This window comes from Bombina bombina, chromosome 2, assembly GCF_027579735.1.
Source record: "Bombina bombina isolate aBomBom1 chromosome 2, aBomBom1.pri, whole genome shotgun sequence".
Classification (NCBI taxonomy): Eukaryota; Metazoa; Chordata; class Amphibia; order Anura; family Bombinatoridae; genus Bombina; species Bombina bombina.
Window position 1 is genome coordinate 832,645,386 of NC_069500.1, and position 23,590 is coordinate 832,668,975.

Here is a 23,590-nt window from a genome sequence, read left to right on the forward strand (position 1 = left end):
TTAAAAAAAGAAAACAACCATGAAAATTTAGTATTTTCAATCACTAAAAACTGTAAAATAGTGCAGATATTTGAGTGTATTGCAAATGATCTTCTTGATGCTTTTTTGTAGATTTATCTCATTATCTTCTTTGAAGAAGAGTGTGAATTGGTATTAGATTTATCTCTATTTAAAGGGACAAGGTACTCAAGCAAACAGCTAATAAGAACTCCTTGTATTTAAAGCTGCTGCAAGAACACACTTTCAAATGGACTGAGCTCTCTTACTTTCTCTTACACCCCACTGGGAGGTTGATTTCTGCTGATGACCCTTCTTTATGTAACATTTCTATAAAGGGTGGAAGGAGGGAGAATGTTCTCAAACTGGAAATTGTGAGATGATTAGGAATTCATCCAAAATTATTATTTCATGATTCAGACAAAGCTTACAATATTAAAAAAGTTTTCAATTTACTTCTATTATCAAATTTGCTTTGTTCTTATGTTATTCATTGTTGAATAGATATCTAGATAGGTAGAGTGCACATATCTAGAGCACTACATAACAGGAAATAGTGCTGCCATCTAGTGCTCTTGCTAATGTATAACATTTTTGCAAAACTGCTGCCATATAGTGCTGTAGACACGTGCACACTGCTGAACTTACCTTCCTGCTTTCCAACAAAGGATAACAAGAAAACAAAGAAAATTGAATAATAGAAGTAAATTGCAAAGTTGTTTAAAATTGTATGTTCTATATTCTACATTCTCAAGTATTGTTTTTAATAATATTTTTTTTAATTGTTTGTCAAAGGACCGTTTCCATTTTGGAGTGTTCTGAAAACAAGATGGCGACTACGGGTTTCTTTTGAAAGTCAGTCAGTATGCTCATCACACCAACATACAATTGGCATTCAGATGATTTAGCAGTGGTGCAGATGGAAATGGATTGTAATAGATTCCTACGGAAGCCACAATTGCGCAATCCCTATTAAAATCCAGTTATGAAGAAGCAAGCACTGTTAGTGACTAACACGGCCGTGCTAGTGTGACTTAGAATAAAATATTACAATTACAAATACACCATTTGTAAATGTTATGGTTCTAATGTTACTCTTAAAGTATGTCTATCATGCCAAGATACTTATGGCATTCATATGGTTAATTTAGTAGTGAGGATAGATTCAGATTACAATAGGTTAATGAAATTTCAAACTTGGCTTTGAAGAAGCAAGCACTGTTAGTGACAAACGCGACATTGCGAATGTGACATACATTACTGTGCAAAAGTCTTAGGCCACCATTACATGGTAAAATAACCATATACTGTATAATTATTTCTCAGTCTCTTTATAAGACTACATCCAGAAAATACAGGATATTTGTATGCATCATTAAAAAACAGAAAACATTCAGAAAAAAAACAGCTTTTATAGGCTAAAGTGGCAAGTATTTAGTGTGACCTCTTCCTTACACTTGAGCAATAGCAGAAACCTGGCTCTTGTAAACCTAAATGGAATAGAACCCTAATTAATGTCATTACTAAAACCTGTATTTGTTCTACTATTTCATGTCAAAATGTCTGCTGTGAAAAAGGTCCATTACACCAGGTTTGTGCAAGACATACTTGAGCATTACATACACATGTGGTATGAGTTTAATTCATTGGTAGCTTGATAATAAGACCAACTTTCAATCACATAATTCCAATCAAAATGCCAAAGATCACAGAATTTGACAGACATAAAATTATGTTTTTGCATCAGCAAGGCCACTCTCAAAGGAAAATCAGCAAACTATATACTCAAGATGTGATATACAAGAGGTCAAGGACAAAAAAGGAATGGAAGGCCAATAAAACTTTCAAAATCTGATGATAAGTTTCTCAGAGTTTCTTCTTTATGAGACCAGAAGAAGTCTAGCAAGGACTTGGCTCAGTATCTGGCAGCTTCATTGGGATGCCAAGTTGACCCTGCTACAGTCCAAAGAAGCTTGACCAGGATTGGTCTTTCTGGAAGTGTAGCAGCCAAGAAACCACTTTTTCAGATGGGGAACAGGGTGTAAAGGCTAAGATATGCTAAAGCTCACAAAAATTGAAATGAAGATCAGTGAAAAAGAGTATTATGAAGTGAAGAATCCAAGTTTGAAATTTTTGGGTGCAGTCATCGACAATATGTGAGAAGAAGAGTTGGAGAGAGATGGAAGAATAAGTGCTTGGGGCCTTCAGTGAAACATGGTGGAGGGTCTGTCCTGGTTTGGCTCTGCATTTCTGTCAGTGGTGTTGGCGATATTGTCCGAATTGATTAATTCATGAGTGCTGAAAAGTACAGACAGGTTTTAATTCATCATTCCATTCCTTCTGGAAAGCACCTGATTGGGAATGGTTTTATTTTTCAGCATGATAACGATCCCAAGCACACTGCTAATGCAGTGAAATCATATTTGTAGAGAAAAAAAAACAAAAAACAGCTGATAAAACACTGACAGTCATGGATTGGCCTCCACAGAGTCCAGACCTGAATATTATAGAGGCAATATGGGATCAGCTGGTCAGAGAAAGAAATAAAAGACAACCTAAATCTAAAGAAGAACTCTGGGAAGTGCTGAAAGAAGACAATAAACAGAGTCAGTCGTATCTGGCTCAAAATAGGGGGCGCTATGTTGATCTACAGCAATAATACATTCAGATAGGAATAAATGAAAATATAATACATTCAGATAAACACATATGCATATATTTGTGGTTCAAATTAACCTGAAAACACTGACATATAAGTGTATTGTTGATTATTAAACACCTGTAGAAACATTTCTAGATGTAGATCATGACAATGAACATATACTTAAGAAAATCTTAATAAGTCTCTGGGTATAACTTTACACTTGTAGCAGATGGTCCAACTAATATGACTCAGGGAATTGGAACCCAGGATTTGATAGAAGGCTGCACTCTCCTCACATATAGATGTTACGAAATCTAGAGAGATAGTAGAAACAAAAGAGGCACCTCTTTTGTTTCTACTATCTCTCAAGTGCTGAAAGAAGCCCGGTATAATATACTAGAAGATTAGTTCAGAAAACTTCAGAACGGTCGCTCCAAAGGAGTTCAAGACGTGCCAAGTTCAAAATGTTGAAATTAATCAAATTTAAAATCACGCCATTGTAGATGAATTTGAAAACTCAAAACTAGCCTTTAAAAGGTATTGAAAAGTCCCTCCAGAATAGATTGTGATTGCGGAGAACTTTTAAAAAAAAAACTTTTTAAAAATAGGGCTTTTATTGAGGATCTGAAAACACTTTTGCAAGTGCAAGAAATGTGTCATTGTAGCCACAGCCCTCAGGCAGATTAGAGAGGAAACATCATTTTTATAAATCTAGTTCTTTTGCAATTGTGACTGATTTATAAGTTGATTTCTGCCTCTTCTGAGCATGAGCAAAACAGACTTACTGTATCTTTAATATTATCTGAATAGTAAACCAGCTAATGTTACTCTAGAAGATCTATGCCATCAAACTAGATAAGCCTTCCTGTAGATGCCACAGCCTCCTTGTAATGGATACTGCACATATTAAGCTAAAAAATAAATAAATTAAAATTAAAATCCTTTTAAAATTATGAATAATATATATTGCAATGATTTATATTAAGTATAAGTCACTGCTTACTGCTTAGTGCTTTTTTATTATAACAATGAAACAGACTGTTTAATATCCTTTTAAAGACAGCTCCAAAGCAGCAATGCATCTTGGGATCTTGTTAAACACATCTGGTGAGCATATGACAAGAAACAAATGTGTGTAGCCAATGTCACCAATTATTAGTAAGCTCCCAGTAGTGCATTGCTGCTGCTGAGGATATGCTCATATGCTTTTTTAACAAAGGATAACATGTAAAATAAAGTACATTTGATACTAAGGGCCCCATGAGCTGTCCTCCCGCCTTCGCTACCTACGGGATCTGTTCGTCCGCTGGCCTGTATCAATCATTACACACTCATCGGAATGTATAATGCCCGCCCCTTCATTCACGCGACTCAAGGGACTGTCAAAAAGCTCGCTCCTGGTGCTTTCTCTCCGCCACCTCAGAGGTCACCGCTGCTTCTTACATTATGGGAAGCAGGCTCGCAGATGCAAACCTGCCCCGCAAGGGCTCCAGAGTAGCTCTCGCTGCTTCGTACATGCAGCCCTATGAGTACTTTGAAAAGCCTCTTAAAACTGAATGCTCTAAGACATAAAGTTTAATGTTGACTTTTTTGTCCTTAAAGGGATAATGAACCCAACATTTTTCTTTCATGATTCAGATGAAATTTTAAGCAACTTTCTAATTTACTCCTATTATCAATTTTTCTTCGTTCTCTTGCTATCTTTATTTTAAAAGCAGGACTGTAAATCTTTGCAGCCAGCCCATTTTAGGTTCAGCACCATGGATAGTGCTTGCTTATTGGAGGCTGACATTTACCCACCAATAAGCAAGCATAACCCAGGTTCTCAACCAAAAATGGGCCGGCTTCTATGCATCACATTCCTACTTTTTAAATAAAGATAGTAAGAGAGCAAAGAAAAACTGATAATTCGAGTAAATTAGAAAGTTGCTTAAAATTGCATGCTCTATCTGAATCATGAAAGTAAAAAAATGGGTTTAGTGTCCCCTTAAATATGCCTTTAAACTCTGGAGACTCTTTGGGGTGTAATAAATATTCCATTGTAGACCGTCCCTTTAATCAGGTATTTATTAACATACTTTTATTAATATGGTGTTGATGTGATTGTCCTTAAGAAGACTTTAATGCAACTGGTCATGGGATCTGAAAAAAAATGTGTTAAATGAATTAGATAAAAAATATTGCTACTCTGGTTAAAAATGTAGTAGCTGTTTGATATAGACAGGGGAAAAAAAGACCTAATAGCTTAATCATTTGCTTGATTTTATTCCCCATTCCCAATATATATTTATGACAACAATCTAATAGTGAGTGGAAGGGAAATATTTTTTTATATCTGTTTATTTTTTATGTTAAACAGTTTGGGTAAGAGTCTGTAGATCTTGCTTCCTGCTTGCAGTTAGATTTGTAAAAATTCCCAACGCGTCTCTGGTTCTAGTCACATGACCACCTGTATGTTGACTGTTACTTGTACCAGCCAAAAAAGTCCTTTAACAAAGAGACGGCAGAGTGACAGTGAAACATTGTTTCAGGATACATCAGTTTATGTCAGTGAAATCAATATTTTTGTTGATTCTTCTATGCTTTTTACTATCTGTAGATTCCTGAATTACAATTAATAAATAGCAGCAGCAATTCTTAAAGGGATCATGAGATAAATATCTTGTAGAGATGTGAATTGTAGATTATTTGCAGTGTCTTCGTAGGAGCATATAAGTATCAGTTTATCTATGAAATGAATAATTAAAACCTTGATCCTTCTGTTAAAGGGATATAAAACTCAAAACATTTCTTGTGTGATTCAGACAGACATTTTGAAACAAGTTTCCAATTTACTTCTATTATCAAATTTGCTTCATTTGCATGGTATTTTCTGTTGAAGAGATACCTAGGTAGGAAATCTACATGGTAGGAAATAGTGCTGCTATCTTGTGCTCGTGCATATTGTTAACATTCTTGCAAAACTGCTGCAGTATAGTTCTCCAGACACGTGCATGCTCCTGAGCTTATGCATCTGCCTTTTGACAAAAGATACCAAGAGAATGAAGAAAATTTGATAATGGAAGTAAATTAGAAAGTTGTTTAACATTGCATGCTCTATCTGAATCATGGAACAAAAAAATTGGTCTACATGTCCCTTTAAGAGGGCATAAAAAAGATAATAAACTAAATCTGGTAGTGTTTCCCCTTCACCCACCAGAAAGTTTATTCCGTCAAATGAAGAATCCTGATCTTCCTGCATATGTTACACAGTGATTGGTTGATATTTGCAGGAGCTTTTTTATATCAGTTCATAATTGACCACAGTGATGAGAATACAACACTCTTCAAGGGGTGTGTCCATTCACTGAAAACAATGCAAATTTTGCCTAAAATTTAAAATGTAAAAGATTTTTTATAAATCTAGTTCTTTTGCAATTTAGTGACTGATTTCTAATGCACATATAAAAAAAATTACTTAAATGTACTATTTTTGTATTTGTTGCATCTGAAAGAGGGATTTGTTAAATACAGAGCTTCCAACCATCCCTCATTTTATCATGGTTTGGGCGCTGACCGGTCTTTATGAAATGTTGGGAGGTATGAAAATATTTCAGTTTTTTGTATGTTGAAAACTGGTGTTCATGTGCCCTGAATAAATCTACTTTTGTTTTCATACTTGTGGAAGCATATCCACCAATTGAGTTGTGGAGGTTGTTTTTATCAGCCAATGACTAATGTTTTGCTAGGAAAGAGTTGTGCATAAACATGCATTTCCTGATAGTTGCAGTATCCATTTAAACTGCTTTAATATAAGTTTATTATTCATTTTGTTATCATATTAGTTTAAAATCATTGAAAGCTTTTCTGGTTCTAATGAAGCTGCTATATTTTGTTGTTTTGTTGGCACTCAGGCCTCTTCCTGAAGACACAGGAATGGACACTCTTGGCAGCCCAACAGAGGATGACATCACTTCCTGTAAGTACCAGTAATTACACATCTTTCAATCAGAGATAACATAATCCCTAATCTAATGGCTAAAGGATTAAAGGGACAGTCAGCACCAAAATTGTTATTGTTTAACCTTTTAATGCCGTTATGGCGTTCTATTCTGTCCTAACCATGCTGGGCTTTAGCACCGTTTGAATGGGATAGAACGTCCTAGGCATTTGGCTGTCCTGAAGCCAATCACGGTCTGGATGCAATCGCGGTCTGGAGGGCGTGCCTAGCATCATAAGGACGCCCCCTGACCCCGATCCCATAACTCAAATCTCGCGATTGCGTGTACGATTGCAGGATTTAAATTTGTTTACATCGGAACGTTGTTCCGAAGTAGACAAATTGACCCTGTCATGAAAGGGTCAAAAAGATAGATAACACCTTTACTACCCATTCCCTAGTTTTGCACAACCAGCACTGTTATATTAATATACTTTATAACATTTAAACCTCTAAATTTCTGCCTGTTTCTAAGCCACTACAGACAGCTTCTTATCGCATGCTTTTTTATTTGCTTTTCACAACAGGGGACTGCTAGTTCATGTGGGCCATATAGATAACATTGTGCTCATGTCTGTGGGTTGTGGATGACACTGCACTAATTGGCTAAAATGCAAGTCAATAGATAATAAATAAATAGCCATGTGATCAGGGGGCTGTCAAAATAGGCTTAGATACAAGGTAATCACAGAGGTAAAAAGTGTATTAATATAACTGTGTTGGTTATGGAATACTGGGGAATGGGTAATAAATGGATCATCTATCTTTTTTAACAACAACATTTTTGACTGCTCTTTAAGTATTAGTACATTCAGAAGAAGGGAGGGATACAAGTGACCAGTGATGTTGCAGTTTAATTTATTACTTATAATATTGATAGGCTTCCAACAGCAATAATATACACATTTGTAAAAAGGCTTGATCATGGTGTTCTTTTTAAATGGAAATTGTTTAAATAAAAATGTACCAAGTGACTGTTAATTGTTCATACTACAAAATGACACATTAAGACACAAACTCTGCAGGTGAAGTATTGATTTAATGGTATTTTGATACAAAGTAGAGAACATTGATTTGGGAACTATTTTTAGATAATGCATTATGCAGCAGGAAAAGATGCAGGAAGAGCGTACAAGATAATATAAAAGTGTGGTACATATGTCTTATGTGAAAAACATAGGACCTAACAAGAATATTGATTGGCCAAGCACATGTTTTTACGAAACCAGTGAATGATGTTGTATGAGAAATATGTTGAATAATTCAAGGAGTTAACATCAAGCTGTAACATTTTTTGAGCCATGACTATCTGCTTTTATGGGATTTTTCAAGCACTAGCCTAGACTCACTGAAACACCATTTTGAACTAGAAGCAAATTTAAAATGAGAGGTACCAATTTGTCTGCTAAGTGGAAATTTAAAAGTGAGTAAGTGGTGCGCTGGTAACTAAGCCCTGCTCAAATACTATTCTGCTCCCAAAAAGACAGATAAAAGGGAATAAATACTACTGAAAGAGGTTGTATACGTGCGCTAGACAGCTATAAGACTCAGTAGAGACATAGGCCTCTAGTTATCAACGTGTCTACTTACCTGCATTCGCCGGCCCCAATATGCTCGCCTAAGCTCGCCTAACATTGCTGCCGCGGACCTGAATACGTTCGCCAAATTTATCAAGAAAGCTGTCAAAAAGCCACGCACTAAGTACGGTACGATGAGCAGCAGACTGTTGTTAAATGACAGTCATCGATCTCGCTGCTCATCTGCTTATTCGCAGCTTTCTTGCTAGCCTGTCACTAAGCAACCACACTATACTATACAGTTTTACCCCCTAAACCGCCGCTCCCGGAGCCCCCCGCACCTAAATAAACTTATTAACCCCTAAACCGCCGCTCCTGGACCCCTCCGCAACTATAATAAATATATTAACCCCTAAACCGCCGCTCCCGGACCCCGCCGCTACTATAATAAATATATGAACCCCTAAACCGCCGCTCCCGGACCCCACCGCCACCTACATTATACCTATTAACCCCTAATCTGCCGCCCCCTATACCGCCGCCACCTACATAAAGTTATTAACCCCTATCCTGCCAATCCCGGACCCCGATGCAAATAAATTAATTGTTTAACCCCTAAACCGCCGCACCCGGAGCCCTCCGCCACCTACATTACATTTATTAACCCCTATCCTGCCCCCCCTACACCGCCGCCACCTACAGTACATTGATTAACCCCTAATCTACCCCCCTACACCGCCGCCAATATATTAAATTAATAAACCCCTAAACCTAAGTCTAACCCTAACACCCCCCTAACTTAAATATTATTTAAATTAATCTAAATAAATATTCCTATAATTAAATAAATTAATCCTATTTAAAACTAAATGCTTACCTATAAAATAAACCCTAAGATAGCTACAATATAATTAATAATTACATTGTAGCTATTTTAGGGTTTATTTTTATTTTACAGGCAACTTTGTATTTATTTTAACCAGGTATAATAGCTATTAAATAGTTATTAACTTTTTAATAGCTACCTAGCTAAAATAAATACAAAATTACCTGTAAAATAAATCCTAACCTAAGTTACAATTACACCTAACACTACACTATCATTAAATAAATTAAATTAATTAACTACAATTACCTAACATTAAATAAAATTTACTAAAAATAACTAAAGTACAAAAAAAACCCTCTAAATTACAGAAAATAAAAAAATTTCAAGAAGTTTAAACTAATTACACCTAATCTAAGCCCCCTAATAAAATAAAAAAGCCCCCCAAAATAATAAAATTCCGTACCCTATACTAAATTACAAATAGCCCTTAAAAGGGCTTTTTGCGGGGCATTGCCCCAAAGTAATCAGCTCTTTTACCTGTAAAAAAAGAAATACAACCCCCCCAGATTGAAGATTACCCTACCTTGAGCCGTCTTCACCCAGCCGGGCACCAGTGGTCATCCGATCCGTCCAGTAGTCTTTATCCGATGGGCCAGAAGAGGACATCCAGACCGGCAGAAGTCTTCATCCTATCCGGGCAGAAGAGGACATCCGGACCGGGAGAAGGCTTCATCCAAGCGGCATCTTCTATCTTCATCCATCCGACGATGGAACGGCTCCATCTCGAAGACCTCCGGCGCTGAACATCCTTCTAGGCCGACGACTAACGACGAATAAATATTCCTTTAAATGACGTCATCCAAGATGGCATCCCTCGAATTCCGATTGGCTGATAGGATTCTATCAGCCAATCGGAATTAAGGTAGGAAAAATCCGATTGGCTGATGTAATCAGCCAATCGGATTGAACTTCAATCCGATTGGCTGATCCAGTCAGCCAATAGAATGCGAGGTCAATAGGAGTAAATTAGAAAGGTGCTTAAAATCTCATGCTCTATCTAAATCATGAAAGAAAAAAATTGGGTTTAGTATCCCTTTACATAGAATCGGAAACTTTAAAAAGGATGGCAGCAAAAGGTGGAAAACAGGATTTATTAGCACACAAATATAACAGCAGCAACGTTTCGGGAATATCTTCCCTTAATCATGCAGTAAAATATAATGGTACACAGCACCCTTATATACCCAACCGCCACAAGAGGGCAGTAAAGATATATTTACAATTTAACCCTTTCACCTCTAAAATCTTAAACAGATACATATAATGAATGCTATGCAACCTTACACTGAGCAGAAGCCAGACAAGAGCAAATGAATCATAATATCAAAATGTAACATGTAAACTGACTAATAGAGAAACAGAACCAAAAAAGCTAATAATTATTTACAAAAAAATCCTTTTTCCCAAAATACATTGAATAAAAATACTTTGTATAAACACTTTTTACAAAAATACTGAAAGATCCCAATCCCTATCCATACCCTCAGGTTCCATGGTTCCTAATTCATATATCCAGAAACACTCCCTCTGTTTTAACATGAGGTCTCTATCACCCCCTCTTCGAGGTCTGGGGATATGCTCAATAATTTGAAATCTAATCTGATTAACAGCATGTCCCAATTTGGAAAAATGACAAGATACAGGGGCTAACTTATTATTAGTTCTGACAGTGCTTTTATGTTCAATTATCCTATTCCGAATGGACCTCGTCGTCTCACCCACATAGCCCCGCCCACAAGGGCACTTAACCAAATAGATCACATATTGAGTATTGCAGGTGTGGTACCCCTTGATAGAATATTTTTTACCTGATCTAGGGTGGAAAAAACTGAACCTTTAATCCTATTCCCACAACAGGAGCATCCAAGACACGGGAATCACCCATGGTTTTTACTGGTTAAATACCTTTGTTTATCACAAATCGTGGGGGAACCTATATCAGCTCTAATCAACTTTTTTTTTTTTTTTAATAATTTTTATTGAGGTTTACAAACATAGGTGACATCAAGTTTGCACAGTACAAAAGACATGTCTAATGAAAACAAAAAGGCCCTAGGCATGTACATACATGTTAGCTCATCAAAGTACAATCAAAACATCAAATCTATGTAGGTTTATCTATAAATTCCAGGCTTGCCACTCTTCGACCTTCAGAGTAACAAAATTTTTAACACTAGGTCTAAACTATAAATTACATGCCAATCATTAGCCCACGCCCAAATCTACATGTTAAGAGGCCTTCTAAGACTAACACATTAATATTACAAAATGCAATGCCATTTATGGCTTAATTACAAAAAGCAGAAATTTAAGATGCAAACTGCAAAACAAATCTCTTTTTCTTTATAGCATTATATCAAAGGACCCCCCATAATAAGTAGGAGAAGAAAAAAAATAGAAGTAAAGTACACCCAGACTAAGAGTTAGTGGCCACTCTTAGACCACGAATGTTATATATGTAAGGGGTGGAGATTGGGGGAATGTTAACAGGGCCCTTCGTGGACCCAATGCTAAGGCAAGATACTCTTTACAATTAAATAAAATAAGATAAAATAGCCCCCTAGAATACACAAACAAGTATAAGTTAGGCATACCCCAACTAAGAATTTGTGACCACTCTTGGGCCACGGGTTTTGAGTATAAACAAGGGGTAAAGATTAGGGGAAATGTTAGCAGGTCCACTCTTGAACCCATTCTAGATAAAGTAAAATAATAAAAGATATATAGGCCACTTTTGGGCCTCCATATATTTTGTAGTACAGCATAAATTTTGGATAATATTCATGATATATACAGGCATACATGCACATACATCTTACAATTAAATAACTAGTCCCCCAGGATATACATACAAGTTAGGCGAACCCCAACCAAGGATTTGTGGCGACTCTTGGACCCCAAGTTCTGAGTACAAACAAGGGGTAGAGATTGGGGGGAGTATTAATAGGGCCACTCTTGGACCCATTCTGGTAAAGTTACATAATAAAAGATATATAGGCCACTTTCGGGCCTCTATATATTGTTTAGTACAGCATAAACTTTAAGTACTATTCATGGTATATACACATATACACGTACAACTCTTGGGCCCTGTACAAAAATATTGTGCTAATGGTAAACAAGTATCTCCCTGAAGTATATAGGAGTTAAAGTAAAATGAAAAATGAAACCCCATTAAAAAATAAAAATATTTGGCCACTCATGGGCCACAGATAATCATTGTAAGCAAGGGGTAGGTGTTGGGATATCTATTGACATATGTACCAGTACCTGCATATATTTAACAAGCAATACTTATTTGCTAGCAGAGTATTGAGAAGAGAAAATGAATCAGTCCCCCATATACATCAACTATAAAATACAAAGTTATAGGAATAATGTCCAGAGAAAATTCCTCCTTATTACAGAATAATGGATGGGACAACCTAAATGGGATTTTTCCATAAACAAATATAGGCTACGAAAATGGACATCAGGCTTTTGGGCCTTCATAGTGTTTCACATTATATAGAGCAAAAGGTATTACTATAATACTGACAGGCAAGCAAATTTGTGAATAAATGGTGGCTGCATCTCAGTACCATGGATATAGTCCCAAGTCTCAACCAATTCCCTATCTTCGCTTTGCAGATGTTAAGAATTGGTGTCCCTGGCTCCGTAAAACAGACTCACTGACTTGGACCGGGCATTAGTTAAAATGCGAGTGCGTAGCATCGGCATAATACTTAGATACAAGCCTGTCCCCGAGCCTGCCGGCTAAGATAATATGCCTCCTCCACTAACCAACTCTGGCCCTGAAGATTCTACAGAGTCCCAGACCCTTTGGAAGATAGGATACAGCAAAGATCGGCTTCCCTTTTAAGACGTTTTGCTGCAGTCTCCAATGTTGAGCGGGACAGATCTGGAAATTAGTTTCTCTAAGAAGAGACCGTAAACCATCCTGCATGCATTGATGGTGTTGCGATATGAGTCCATCACTAGCAAGGTAAAATCGGCTTGGCGTCTTCAATCTTAGTATATGATGAGGGGTTGTGGATGGTGTCAAGTAGCTAGGCATCCCTATTGTATAGGCAAAGATCTTTCCAGTCTTGTCGCATACCGCAGTCACCCCACTTTCCACCGCATCAATCCTGCCAATTACCCTCTCTTTGTCTTCCTCTAGAGGGCCGGCCGCATCCCCCTGGGACACAATAGAAGGTAGAGCTCTCACACTTTTGCTGGACTGCAAGTAAACCTGACCCTCTCTCTCAGAAGGAGCAGACAGATTTAGCCGCTGTTCCATGGCCACTTCTACTGGCTCTGCACCAGTCTTTGCTTCGTGTGTAGATGCCGCTTCACCTAAGTGGGAATACTCTGATGGACAAAAAGCAGTCAAATCTAGCGCACATTATGTGCTCAAAAGAGGTCATTAGGTCTTGTAGGATCGCACAGAAATCCCCCATTCTCAATATTGCTGTTAGGCAGTTAGGCAGAGGATTTCAGTATTCTCTGCTCACCCGGTTCCCGGGGGGGGGGGGGCTGAGCTCTCTCTTCTTAGAGGCCACCAGAGATACTCAGCGGTCCAGTCTGGGAAGTCCTGTTACGATATGAACACAGATTTTTGTGTTATTCCTTTCAGCAAAATGTCCTCTGTGTCATAAATTATAAGTACTTGCTGGAAGGCTAAATATTTTCCAGATTACAGGCGGAATGCATTTCTGGATTACAGAGCTCCCAGTTTAGCGGCCATCTTGGACCATAGCCGGGACACGTCCCCTCTAATCAACTTTTGATGAATGTTATAACCCCGTTTGAAAGCCGGCATAGGTACATCAGCGAATTCAATCACATCAGGATTGCATTTAGCTAGAATACCCCAATGTTTCTTAATGATATTATGAATTACATAGCTTTGGGAGTTAAACTCAGAGACAAAGACCATCCGTTGACCAATACGTTTTTTCACAGATTCCTTCCTAGAGCCCAAAAGGGTCTCTCTAGGGACCACTGAGACAAAATTCATCTCATTTTCAACCATGGTCAACGGATAGCCTCTCTCTACAAATCGATCTCTCATTTCCCTAAGTCTAATATCAAACTCATCATCAGTCACAATCCTACGTACCCTGAGTAATTGGCTACAGGGTAACACTTTTAAAAGGGCTAAGGGGTGAGCACTATCGAAATGCAAAATGCTGTTACGGTCAGTAGGTTTCCTAAAACGGTCCACCTTTAAGATGTTACCCGATTTAATTACCTTAGTGTCAAGAAATACCAGATCTTCCTCACTATACGTGAGTTTAAATTTTAGATGGAAGGTGGAACTATTCAAATCATTAACAAATGCAATCAGGGTTCCAACGTCGCCCAACCATATGCCAAAGACATCATCGATGTAGCGCCACGAACAGGCACCACACTGAATGAAATCAATATTGGGAAAAACAAATCTTTCTTCAAACATGTTCAGTAACAAATTGGCATAGTTAGGGGCGACGTTGGAACCCATTGCAGTGCCCTGTATCTGTAAGTAATATTCATCTCCAAACAGGAAATAATTATGATACAAAACAAATTCCAAGAGTTGAATAAAAAAATCAACCTGAATAGTGGAAAGATTTTTACTGTTATTCAAAACAGCTCTCACTGCTCCTACACCACTCACATGGGTAATGGAAGTGTATAGGCTTTCCACATCAAGACTAAAAAGTAGAAATTTACTGGTACCTAAATCCAATGCTTCAAGTTTAAGTAAAAAGTCCCCAGTATCCTTAATATAAGAACTAGCAGTTTCAACATAAGGTCTAAAATGTTATCCAAATAAATGGAAACATTAGAGGATACTGAACCAATACTAGAAACAATGGGGCGACCTGGGGGGGCTCCTTTTCATTTTTATGGATCTTTGGCAAAGTATAAATTACAGGAGTTTGAGGATGTTTAATCTCCAAGTATTTAGCCAAATCTTTACCAATGACCGCATTGTTAAGTGCATGAAGAACAATTCTATGAAGCTCCTTCTGAACTCCCAAAGCTATGTAATTCATAATATCATTAAGAAACATTGGGGTATTCTAGCTAAATGCAACCCTGATGTGATTGAATTTGCTGATGTACCTATGCCAGCTTTCAAAGGGGGTTATAACATTCATCAAAAGTTGATTAGAGCTGATATAGGTTCCCCCATGATTTGTGATAAACAAAGGTATTTAACCAGTAAAAACCATGGGTGCTTCCCGTGTCTTGGATGCTCCTGTTGTGGGAACATGATTAAAGGTTCAGTTTTTTTCCACCCTAGATCAGGTAAAAAATATTCTATCAAGGGGTACCACACCTGCAATACTCAATATGTGATCTATTTGGTTAAGTGCCCTTGTGGGCGGGGCTATGTGGGTGAGACGACGAGGTCCATTCGGGATATGATAATTGAACATAAAAGCACTGTCAGAACTAATAATAAGTTAGCCCCTGTATCTTGTCATTTTTCCAAACTGGGACATGCTGTTAATCAGCTTAGATTTCAAATTATTGAGCATATCCCCAGACCTCGAAGAGGGGGTGATAGAGACCTCCTGTTAAAACAGAGGGAGTGTTTCTGGATATATGAATTAGGAACCATGGAACCTGAGGGTATGGATAGGGATTGAGATCTTTCAGTATTTTTGTAAAAAGTGTTTATACAAAGCATTTTTATTCAATGTATTTTGGTAAAAAAGGATTTTTTGTAAATAATTATTTGCTTTTTTGGTTCTGTTTCTCTATTAGTCAGTTTACATGTTACATTTTGATATTATGATTAATTTGCTCTTGTCTGGCTTCTGCTCAGTGTAAGGTTGCATAGCATTCCTTATATGTATCTGTTTAAGATTTTAGCGGTGAAAGGGTTCAATTGTAAATATATCTTTACTGCCCTCTTGTGGCGGTTGGGTATATAAGGGTGCTGTGAACCATTATATTTTACTGCATGATTAAGGGAAGATATTCCCGAAACGTTGCTACTGTTATATTTGTGTGCTAATAAATCCTGTTTTCCACCTTTTGCCGCCATCCTTTTTGAGGTTTCCTATGTAAATCTTAGTAGCCAGCCCATTTTAGGTTCAGCACCATTGATAGTGCTTGCTTATTGGAGGCGTACATTTACCCACCAATAAGCAAGCATAACCCAGGTTCTCAACCAAAAATGGGCTGGCTCCTATGCATCACATTCCTGCTTTTTAAATAAAGATAGCAAGAGAATGAAGAAAAATTGATAATAGGAGTAAATTAGAAAGTTGCTTAAAATTGCCTGCCCTATCTGAATCATGAAAGAAAAAAATTGATAATAGGAGTAAATTAGAAAGTTGCTTAAAAATGCATGCTCTATCTGAATCATGAAAGAAAAAAATTGTGTCCCTTTAACTTCCTGGCCAAACACTCTCCCATTTCTTCAGGACCAGCACTTTGCAGGGGATGTGGGAAACTTAGACACAGCCTCATGATCTGACTGTCACTCACCTGAGAACTACTATTCCCTGCATCCTACTGCTATATTAAAATAGGCATTGAGGTTGTGGGACATGGAGAAGTGTTCAGCAAGTTTCAGGAGATGCATAAAGGCTGCTGTTCTTTTACCCTATCCATACTGCAGTGTAGCAGGCAGAATCTTTTGATAGCAGTAGCTGCTGCTCTGGGCTGCTCCTAAAGGAGGAAATTGACAGTCGGATGTGATTTACTGTAAGCAGTGGATGAATAAACAAAGAACAAGACTGCACTAAATCACAGCAGGTTGTCATTTCCTAGCTCAGCATTCGAATAATTTCATATGCCACGGCTGAAGGGAAAAATAATCATGACATCTCATACAAACAGAAAAAAATGGTCAATGGAATTTTTATCCACAAAATATATCTACACTTTTTTTTAGAATGAACTATTTTATCTTTCATATCCATCCTGCTTTTCTGTAACAAGAATTAAATGTTTTTTCATTGCATTATTACTCCGTCTAACCATATCCGTTATATTTTATCCGTGTTAATACTGTAGTTTTCTTGTTCAGTTTTTAGTGGCATTATAATCCATTGTAAGTACCACTGAACGTAAACATTTAAATGGATGTTAAAAACTAAATAAATGCTAAACAAAAGCAAAACCTGTGAATCATATGCAGATTTGTTTTCTAATGATATTAGTTGTTTAAATACTGATGAAATAAGTGTAAAGTTTCCTTTATCTAATCTTCTGTGCTGAGGTTGATTAGGGACAGCTATAAGAGTGTGACTTTGTAGAATTTAGCAGTATTAAAGGGATATGAAACACAATTTTTTTCTTTCATGATTCAGACAGAGCATGCCATTTTAAGCAACTTTCTAATTTACTCCTATTATCAATTTTCTTCGTTCTCATGGTATCTTTATTTGAAAAGCAGGAATGTAAGCTTAGGAGCCGGCACATTTTTGGTTCAACACCCTGGGTAGTACTTGCTGTTTGGTGGCTAAATGTAGCACCTGGGTAGCGCTTGCTGATTGGTAGCTACATTAAGCCACCAATCAGCAAGCGCTACCCAGGTGCTACATTGCTACCCAGGGCTCTGAACCAAATATGGGCAAGTTCCTAAGCTTACATTCCTGCTTTTTCTAATAAAGATACCAAGAGAACAAAGAAAATTGGTAATAGGAGTAAATTAGAAAGTTGCTTAAAATTTCATGCTCTATCTGAATCATGAAAGAAACAATTTGGGTTTCATATCCCTTTAAAGATACACTGTACTATATTTTTTTTACCTTTAATGTGTTCCAAATTACATATTATACATACTGCAAAGTATTAAATGCAAAGGGAATTGTGCCTTATTGTTTATTTCTGAATATTTGAAATAGCTGTTTTTTTCTCATTAAAACCATCACCTATGAGATGCCCATAAAAATGAGCTGAGTCTGCATGTATTTATGTTAGGTAGTGAATTGCTAATTATGACTGGGGGATTGAATAAACACAAGCAGATGTTTCACATACAACATCTCCCTCTCTCCATCTGAGAGATTAATCCATACTATTGCAAAGCTTTTCTATAGAGAACATGTTTGTTACTCATATTTTCAAAATTAAGAATTCACGGATAGCTAGTTAGTGGCGAAGAGAAAACACCCTGAACTCGTAAGCATTGCACACTCATCAGAGTGTGTAATGATGCATACGCGCCAGTGGACGAACAGATCTGCGATGAAGGCGTGCAGAAAACCTCTCACGATGAGACGCTTGTCCGCACACCGCTTAATACATGAGGCCCTATAGCTCAAATCATACTTTTAAATTTAAAAACCTTGTAAATCTGAATGCTGGTTTATGATAGCAATAAAAGCGGATGGACTTTTAAAATGGTTCATTATAAAATTATGCACAATTATTATAAAATTACTCATAATAATTATTATAATGTATTTATAAATCACCAATATGTTGCAAAACAAAATAATGAAAGACAGAAAAATGAGTAGAGGCAGTGGCATCACTAGGGGGGTGCACCTGGGTGACACCCTCCAGGGGGTGACACCAAAAAAAAAACAACAACAAAAAATATTTTTTTTTTTTAAATTTTATTGAAATTCAAAGAAATACAATGTTGAGATGCATAGATTATTTTATTAGAGGCTGGCATTTGTGAACATTAGTGGGACTGGGGAAGTTGTAGACACACAATTTTTTTGTCCCTTGAGCCAGTGCTGCAATTTCAACAAATAGTTTTCCCGGCTGCTTTTGCTTGTTTGTACTTTGCTCCTCCCCTGCCCAATTTCACTATGAATGTTGTGGGTGTGCCGTGGGGCTTGCAAAGTTGCGCTGCTAGCCTAAACCTGCCTGCCTATCTGTGCTCACTGCTCAGTGACATGCGGCCCAGGGCTGTGCACTGACAGACTTGGAACAGAGTTAGAGAGCAGAATTTTCATAGTTTGCGCGCCTAAACCTTTTCTTCAGTGATTTATTTTAGAGTGCTCTGTTTATCTTTCATTTGATGTTCTGCTGAGCCAGGGAGCAGCTCTAGGCATGAGCTTCCTAATTAATGCAGTGCAGTTTACATATTTTGTATGTGTGTGTCTGAGTTTTTGTGTGTCTCAGTGTTTTTGTGTGTGTGTTTTTGTGTGTGTGTCTGAGTGTGTTTCCAAGTGTTTGTGTGTGCATCTGAGTATGTTTTTAAGTGTGTCTGAGTGTTTGTATGTGTTTTTGTGTGTGTCTGCTTTCTGGGGGGGGGTGACACCATGACTTACCGCACCGGGTAACACCAACCCTAGTGACGCCACTGAGTAGAGGGCATTGTCCCGTGAATTATAATGTATAGCTGTAAACCTCCTTTACATGAGATGATCTATAACAGTGAAGGCCAATATTTTGCCTTAACTAATTCACCTAGGCTACTCATGGATACCATAGTAGTAATACAAATAAATTATTCAGTTTTCAGTCTGCAAATTCTTGATTTATTGATTTGGGGACCAATATGACCATGCACATTTATATGTATTTCTTTACTCAGCTCCACCGAGCACGTTAAATATCAGTGGGTCTCATCAGAAGAGAAAAACTCTTGTGGCACCTGAGATTAACATATCGCTAGATCAGAGCGAGGGATCACTGCTGTCCGATGACTTTCTGGACACCCCTGACGACTTGGATATTAATGTAGATGACATTGAAACTCCAGATGAGACAGATTCCTTGGAATTTCTGGGCAATGGAAATGAACTGGAATGGGAAGGTAAGAGGGGAAAGATTTACATTCTAATGATAACTTACTACATGTGGGATTGATATTTTGCAATTCTTGACACATCAATTCTTCACATCAATGCAATTAGAGTTCAGTTTTGTCATTGGTCATTTCTAGATGACACACCTGTGGCAAGCGCAAAGAATATGCCTGGAGACAGTGCCGATCTGTTTGGTGATGGGGCCGTGGAAGAAGGTGGAGCTACCAATGGTCGATTGTGGAGGACAGTGATAATTGGGGAGCAAGAACATCGTATTGACCTACAGATGATAAAACCCTACATGAAGGTGGTGACACATGGAGGTGAGTGGTGCCTGAAACTGGCACACAACTTAAAAGGGACTTTGCACTGAACATTTCTTTGTCATAACAGCTGTTTAATTCTATACAGAAATGATATAGCTGTATCTGGTGTGTAAATCTCACCAATGCTCATTGGCTGGTAAGTACTTGCAGTTCATTCTTATTGGCTCATAGGTACAGATACTCATTGTTCCTATTAGACAAAGAATAATCGGCCTACATCAACCAATGAGCATTAAAAGGAAGTACACAATGGATACTGTCACATTAGTTTTAATTTATTAAAGGGACATGAAAGTAAAAAATAAACAATTTTAACAGACCATAAAGATGATCAGAAAAATTGGAATCAACCCCATAGTTATATGCAAGCAGTAGTGTAATTATAACAGGCTGACAGTAACATTTTTGGAGCCATGACTATCTTATTTTACACGATTTTACTAGCACTCTTAGGGGTCGATTTAACAATGTGCGAGCGGATATCTTTTACCCTATCCATACTGCATCATTTATCATTGCACAAGCATTTCTCGTGAAATGCTTGTGCAATACCGCCCCCTGAACATTAGCAGCCATTTGTACTATAGCAGGGGGTGTCAATCAACCCGATTGTATCCGAGCTGCATTCGGGCCTTGATAAATCGGCCCCTTAGTATCCATTGTTGAAAAGCATACCTAGGTAGGCTTAGGAGCAGCAGTGTTCTACTGGGAGCTAACTGGTGATTGGTGGCTATGCACATATATGCCAATTGTCATTGGCTCACCAGATGTGTTCAGTTAGCTCCCAGTAGTGCATTGCTGCACTGGAGCTGATTTTGACTACTTTGAAGGGGTTAAGTACTATTATATGCAAGCAATAGCATAATGATAAAATGCACATTAGAGCCATTTCTTTTGTACTTTTATGTCCCTTTAATTTTAAAAAGCTTTTATTCAACATACTTCAGGCAAAAGCATTTTATTACGTTTGTTTCTCTTTCTACAGACGATAGAAATGAATTAAGCATAATGTCTTTTTAATATTGATTTCATTTTCTTCATTCTATATTTTGAATCAGTTCCTTTAACAAGGGCAAAGGTATTATTGACTAAGGCCTAGATTACAAGTTGAGCGTAAAAATGTTAGCACTATGGGGCACTAACATCGCTCGAGTGCAATGAGTAGCGCTTCCATTTTCACTGTCATATTACAAGTTGAGAGTAAAACGCACTCAAGCAAAAGCCTAGGGCACAGTAACATCTAGAGGTCGGATAGCGCAGCTTCTATGGGGGCACTGAGAATCCGAGGTCCCGACTGTTGCTCGTTCGCTAACCCAGAAGTGTGCTAAACCAAAGGAGAAATAGCAGAGTTCTTAAGACTTAAAGGGATATGAAACCCAATTTTTTTCTTTTATGATTCAGATAGAGCATGCAATTTTAAGCAACTTTCTAATTTAATCCTAATGTCAATTTTTCTTCGTTCTCTTGATATTTTTATTTGAAAAGTAGGAATTTAAGCTTAGGAGCAGGCCTATTTTTGGTTCAGCGCCGTGGTAGTTCTTGCTGATTGGTGGATAAATGTAGCCACCAATCAGCAAGTGCTACCCAGGGTCTGAACCAAAAATAGGTAGCTCCTAAGCTTACATTCCTGTATTTCAAATAAAGATAACAAGAGAATGAAGAAAAATTGATAATAGCAGTAAAATTGCATGCTTTGTCTGAATCATGAAAGAAAACAATTGGGTTTCATATACCTTTAATCTTTTAAATGTATATATTTGTGCGGATTTGTATGTGTGTATGTTTATATATATTTTATTTTTCAGCTCTATTACAACACATAACTTACTGCTTGTGAGCGCAATAGCACACCCTGCACTATCCATTGAAAGTATAGAGTTTGCTAACAAAAATGTTGGCTGTGCCAACATTCTATGGTAAATTTCTTGTAATACCAGATTGTTGTAATTCTTAGCCCAGGGTTGCCATATAAATTGAGCTATCAACAGCGCTTCTACTTGTAATATGTTGTTGTATAGATATAGTATTGATGGTTTAGCAGGGCACAAATCTGATTATTACACATTCACTGTTCATGTCTTGTTTATATGCAGGATACTACGGAGAGGGGCTGAATGCCATCATTGTATTTGCAGCGTGTTGTCTCCCAGATAGCAACTGTCCTGACTACCACTACATCATGGAGAATCTGTTTCTGTACGTGGGAATGACTTTGCATACATTGTACTAAAGCAGTGAGTAGATGTTAGAGATGCAAACAAAAATACCATTGTTTTTGTCATAGACAACATTCCAAAACTCCAGGATCCAGTACTTTATTGATTAGTAGTTCCATGCTTTAGAGAGCACATTTTAAAACTTAGAGACATTGCACTGTAAAAATATCTTCACTTTAATGTGTTCCCGACTATCTATTTTACCTGCTGCAGTATATTAAAGGGACATTAAACACTTTGAGATGTTTGGAATTACAAAGGAAAAGCATACACTCAGACAGCACTCCTAGGTCAAGTTGCAAGTTAGTTGCAAATAACAATCACTTAGTTGCTAATCCAAGGTTGGAATACGGGAATAGGAATAGACACTAAATTAAAATATAACTTTTATTGGGTTTAATAATTAAAATAGGAAAAATAATTAAAACCACACTTAAGTACCAACTGTAGTTTGTAGAATTTTAATAACCGATTTTTAGTTCAATTAAGCAGTCATGCCTGCTTGCGTGCAAGCCTGATGTACCTATCTGTCGTAGTACATAACAGATAAATTACGAATAGTAGTGATAGGTGTGACTTGACACTCCATATAAGTAAATGTGTGAGAGACTAGAGTAAAAAGTATGTCCACGTTTATTTAGACAGGTAGTTAGACCATAACTAATTGAGTGTTGTAAAAGATTCAGGTTGTAATTGTAAATATGAGATGAGCTAGATATACTGACGTTGTGATAGCACACAATATTATAACTCTATGTACATTTACCTCTCCTAGATATTCGTGTGATTAACCTCAATATTGGAAAAGTTGATATAACTATAGGAGAGAGGTTGTGCTAAACTCACAAACGTTACATGTACCTAGTAATAACCCTTGTATTCAAGGTTCGATATAGTGAAACTTGCTACTGTTAATATTAGTCAATAAGTTGTCTGACTTTTAGTAATACCATGATCAACTGGTTCACTGTATTGGGTATATTATGTATTCAATGTATACCATGTAATGTTAGTGTCCACAGAATTGGGGGTAGCTGTTAGCTACTGGAATATAGTGAGTCCCACTATTGAGTATATGCCAGTTGGTTATACGTAGTAAGTGTAGTATCAGGTCTACCTCTAAACAGAAACAGCTTAGTGTTTGTTACTATGACAACATAATCATAATCAGTGATCCACTTAAATTGAACGTTCCTATAATCTCGTGTTGAGTATTATATGTTATCCACACTTGTTTGATGTGCACAAGATAGGTAGATTAAATGTATGCACATCTAATGTACAAGATTATAAAGACACGTATTGCCCTGCGTGTACAGAGA

The 23,590-nt window shown here is 37.3% G+C and overlaps 1 protein-coding gene across 1 annotated transcript in view; it reads left to right on the forward strand.

Annotated features, from left to right (window-relative positions):
* ATCAY (ATCAY kinesin light chain interacting caytaxin) overlaps nucleotides 1-23,590 on the forward strand; it is a 113,203-nt gene that overhangs the window by 52,958 nt on the left and 36,655 nt on the right. Inside the window, exons 3-6 of the mRNA XM_053703134.1 lie at nucleotides 6,535-6,599; nucleotides 19,513-19,734; nucleotides 19,864-20,049; nucleotides 22,146-22,248. Of these exons, the coding sequence (XP_053559109.1) occupies nucleotides 6,535-6,599; nucleotides 19,513-19,734; nucleotides 19,864-20,049; nucleotides 22,146-22,248 (576 nt within the window). The remainder of the gene's footprint in view (nucleotides 1-6,534; nucleotides 6,600-19,512; nucleotides 19,735-19,863; nucleotides 20,050-22,145; nucleotides 22,249-23,590) is intronic.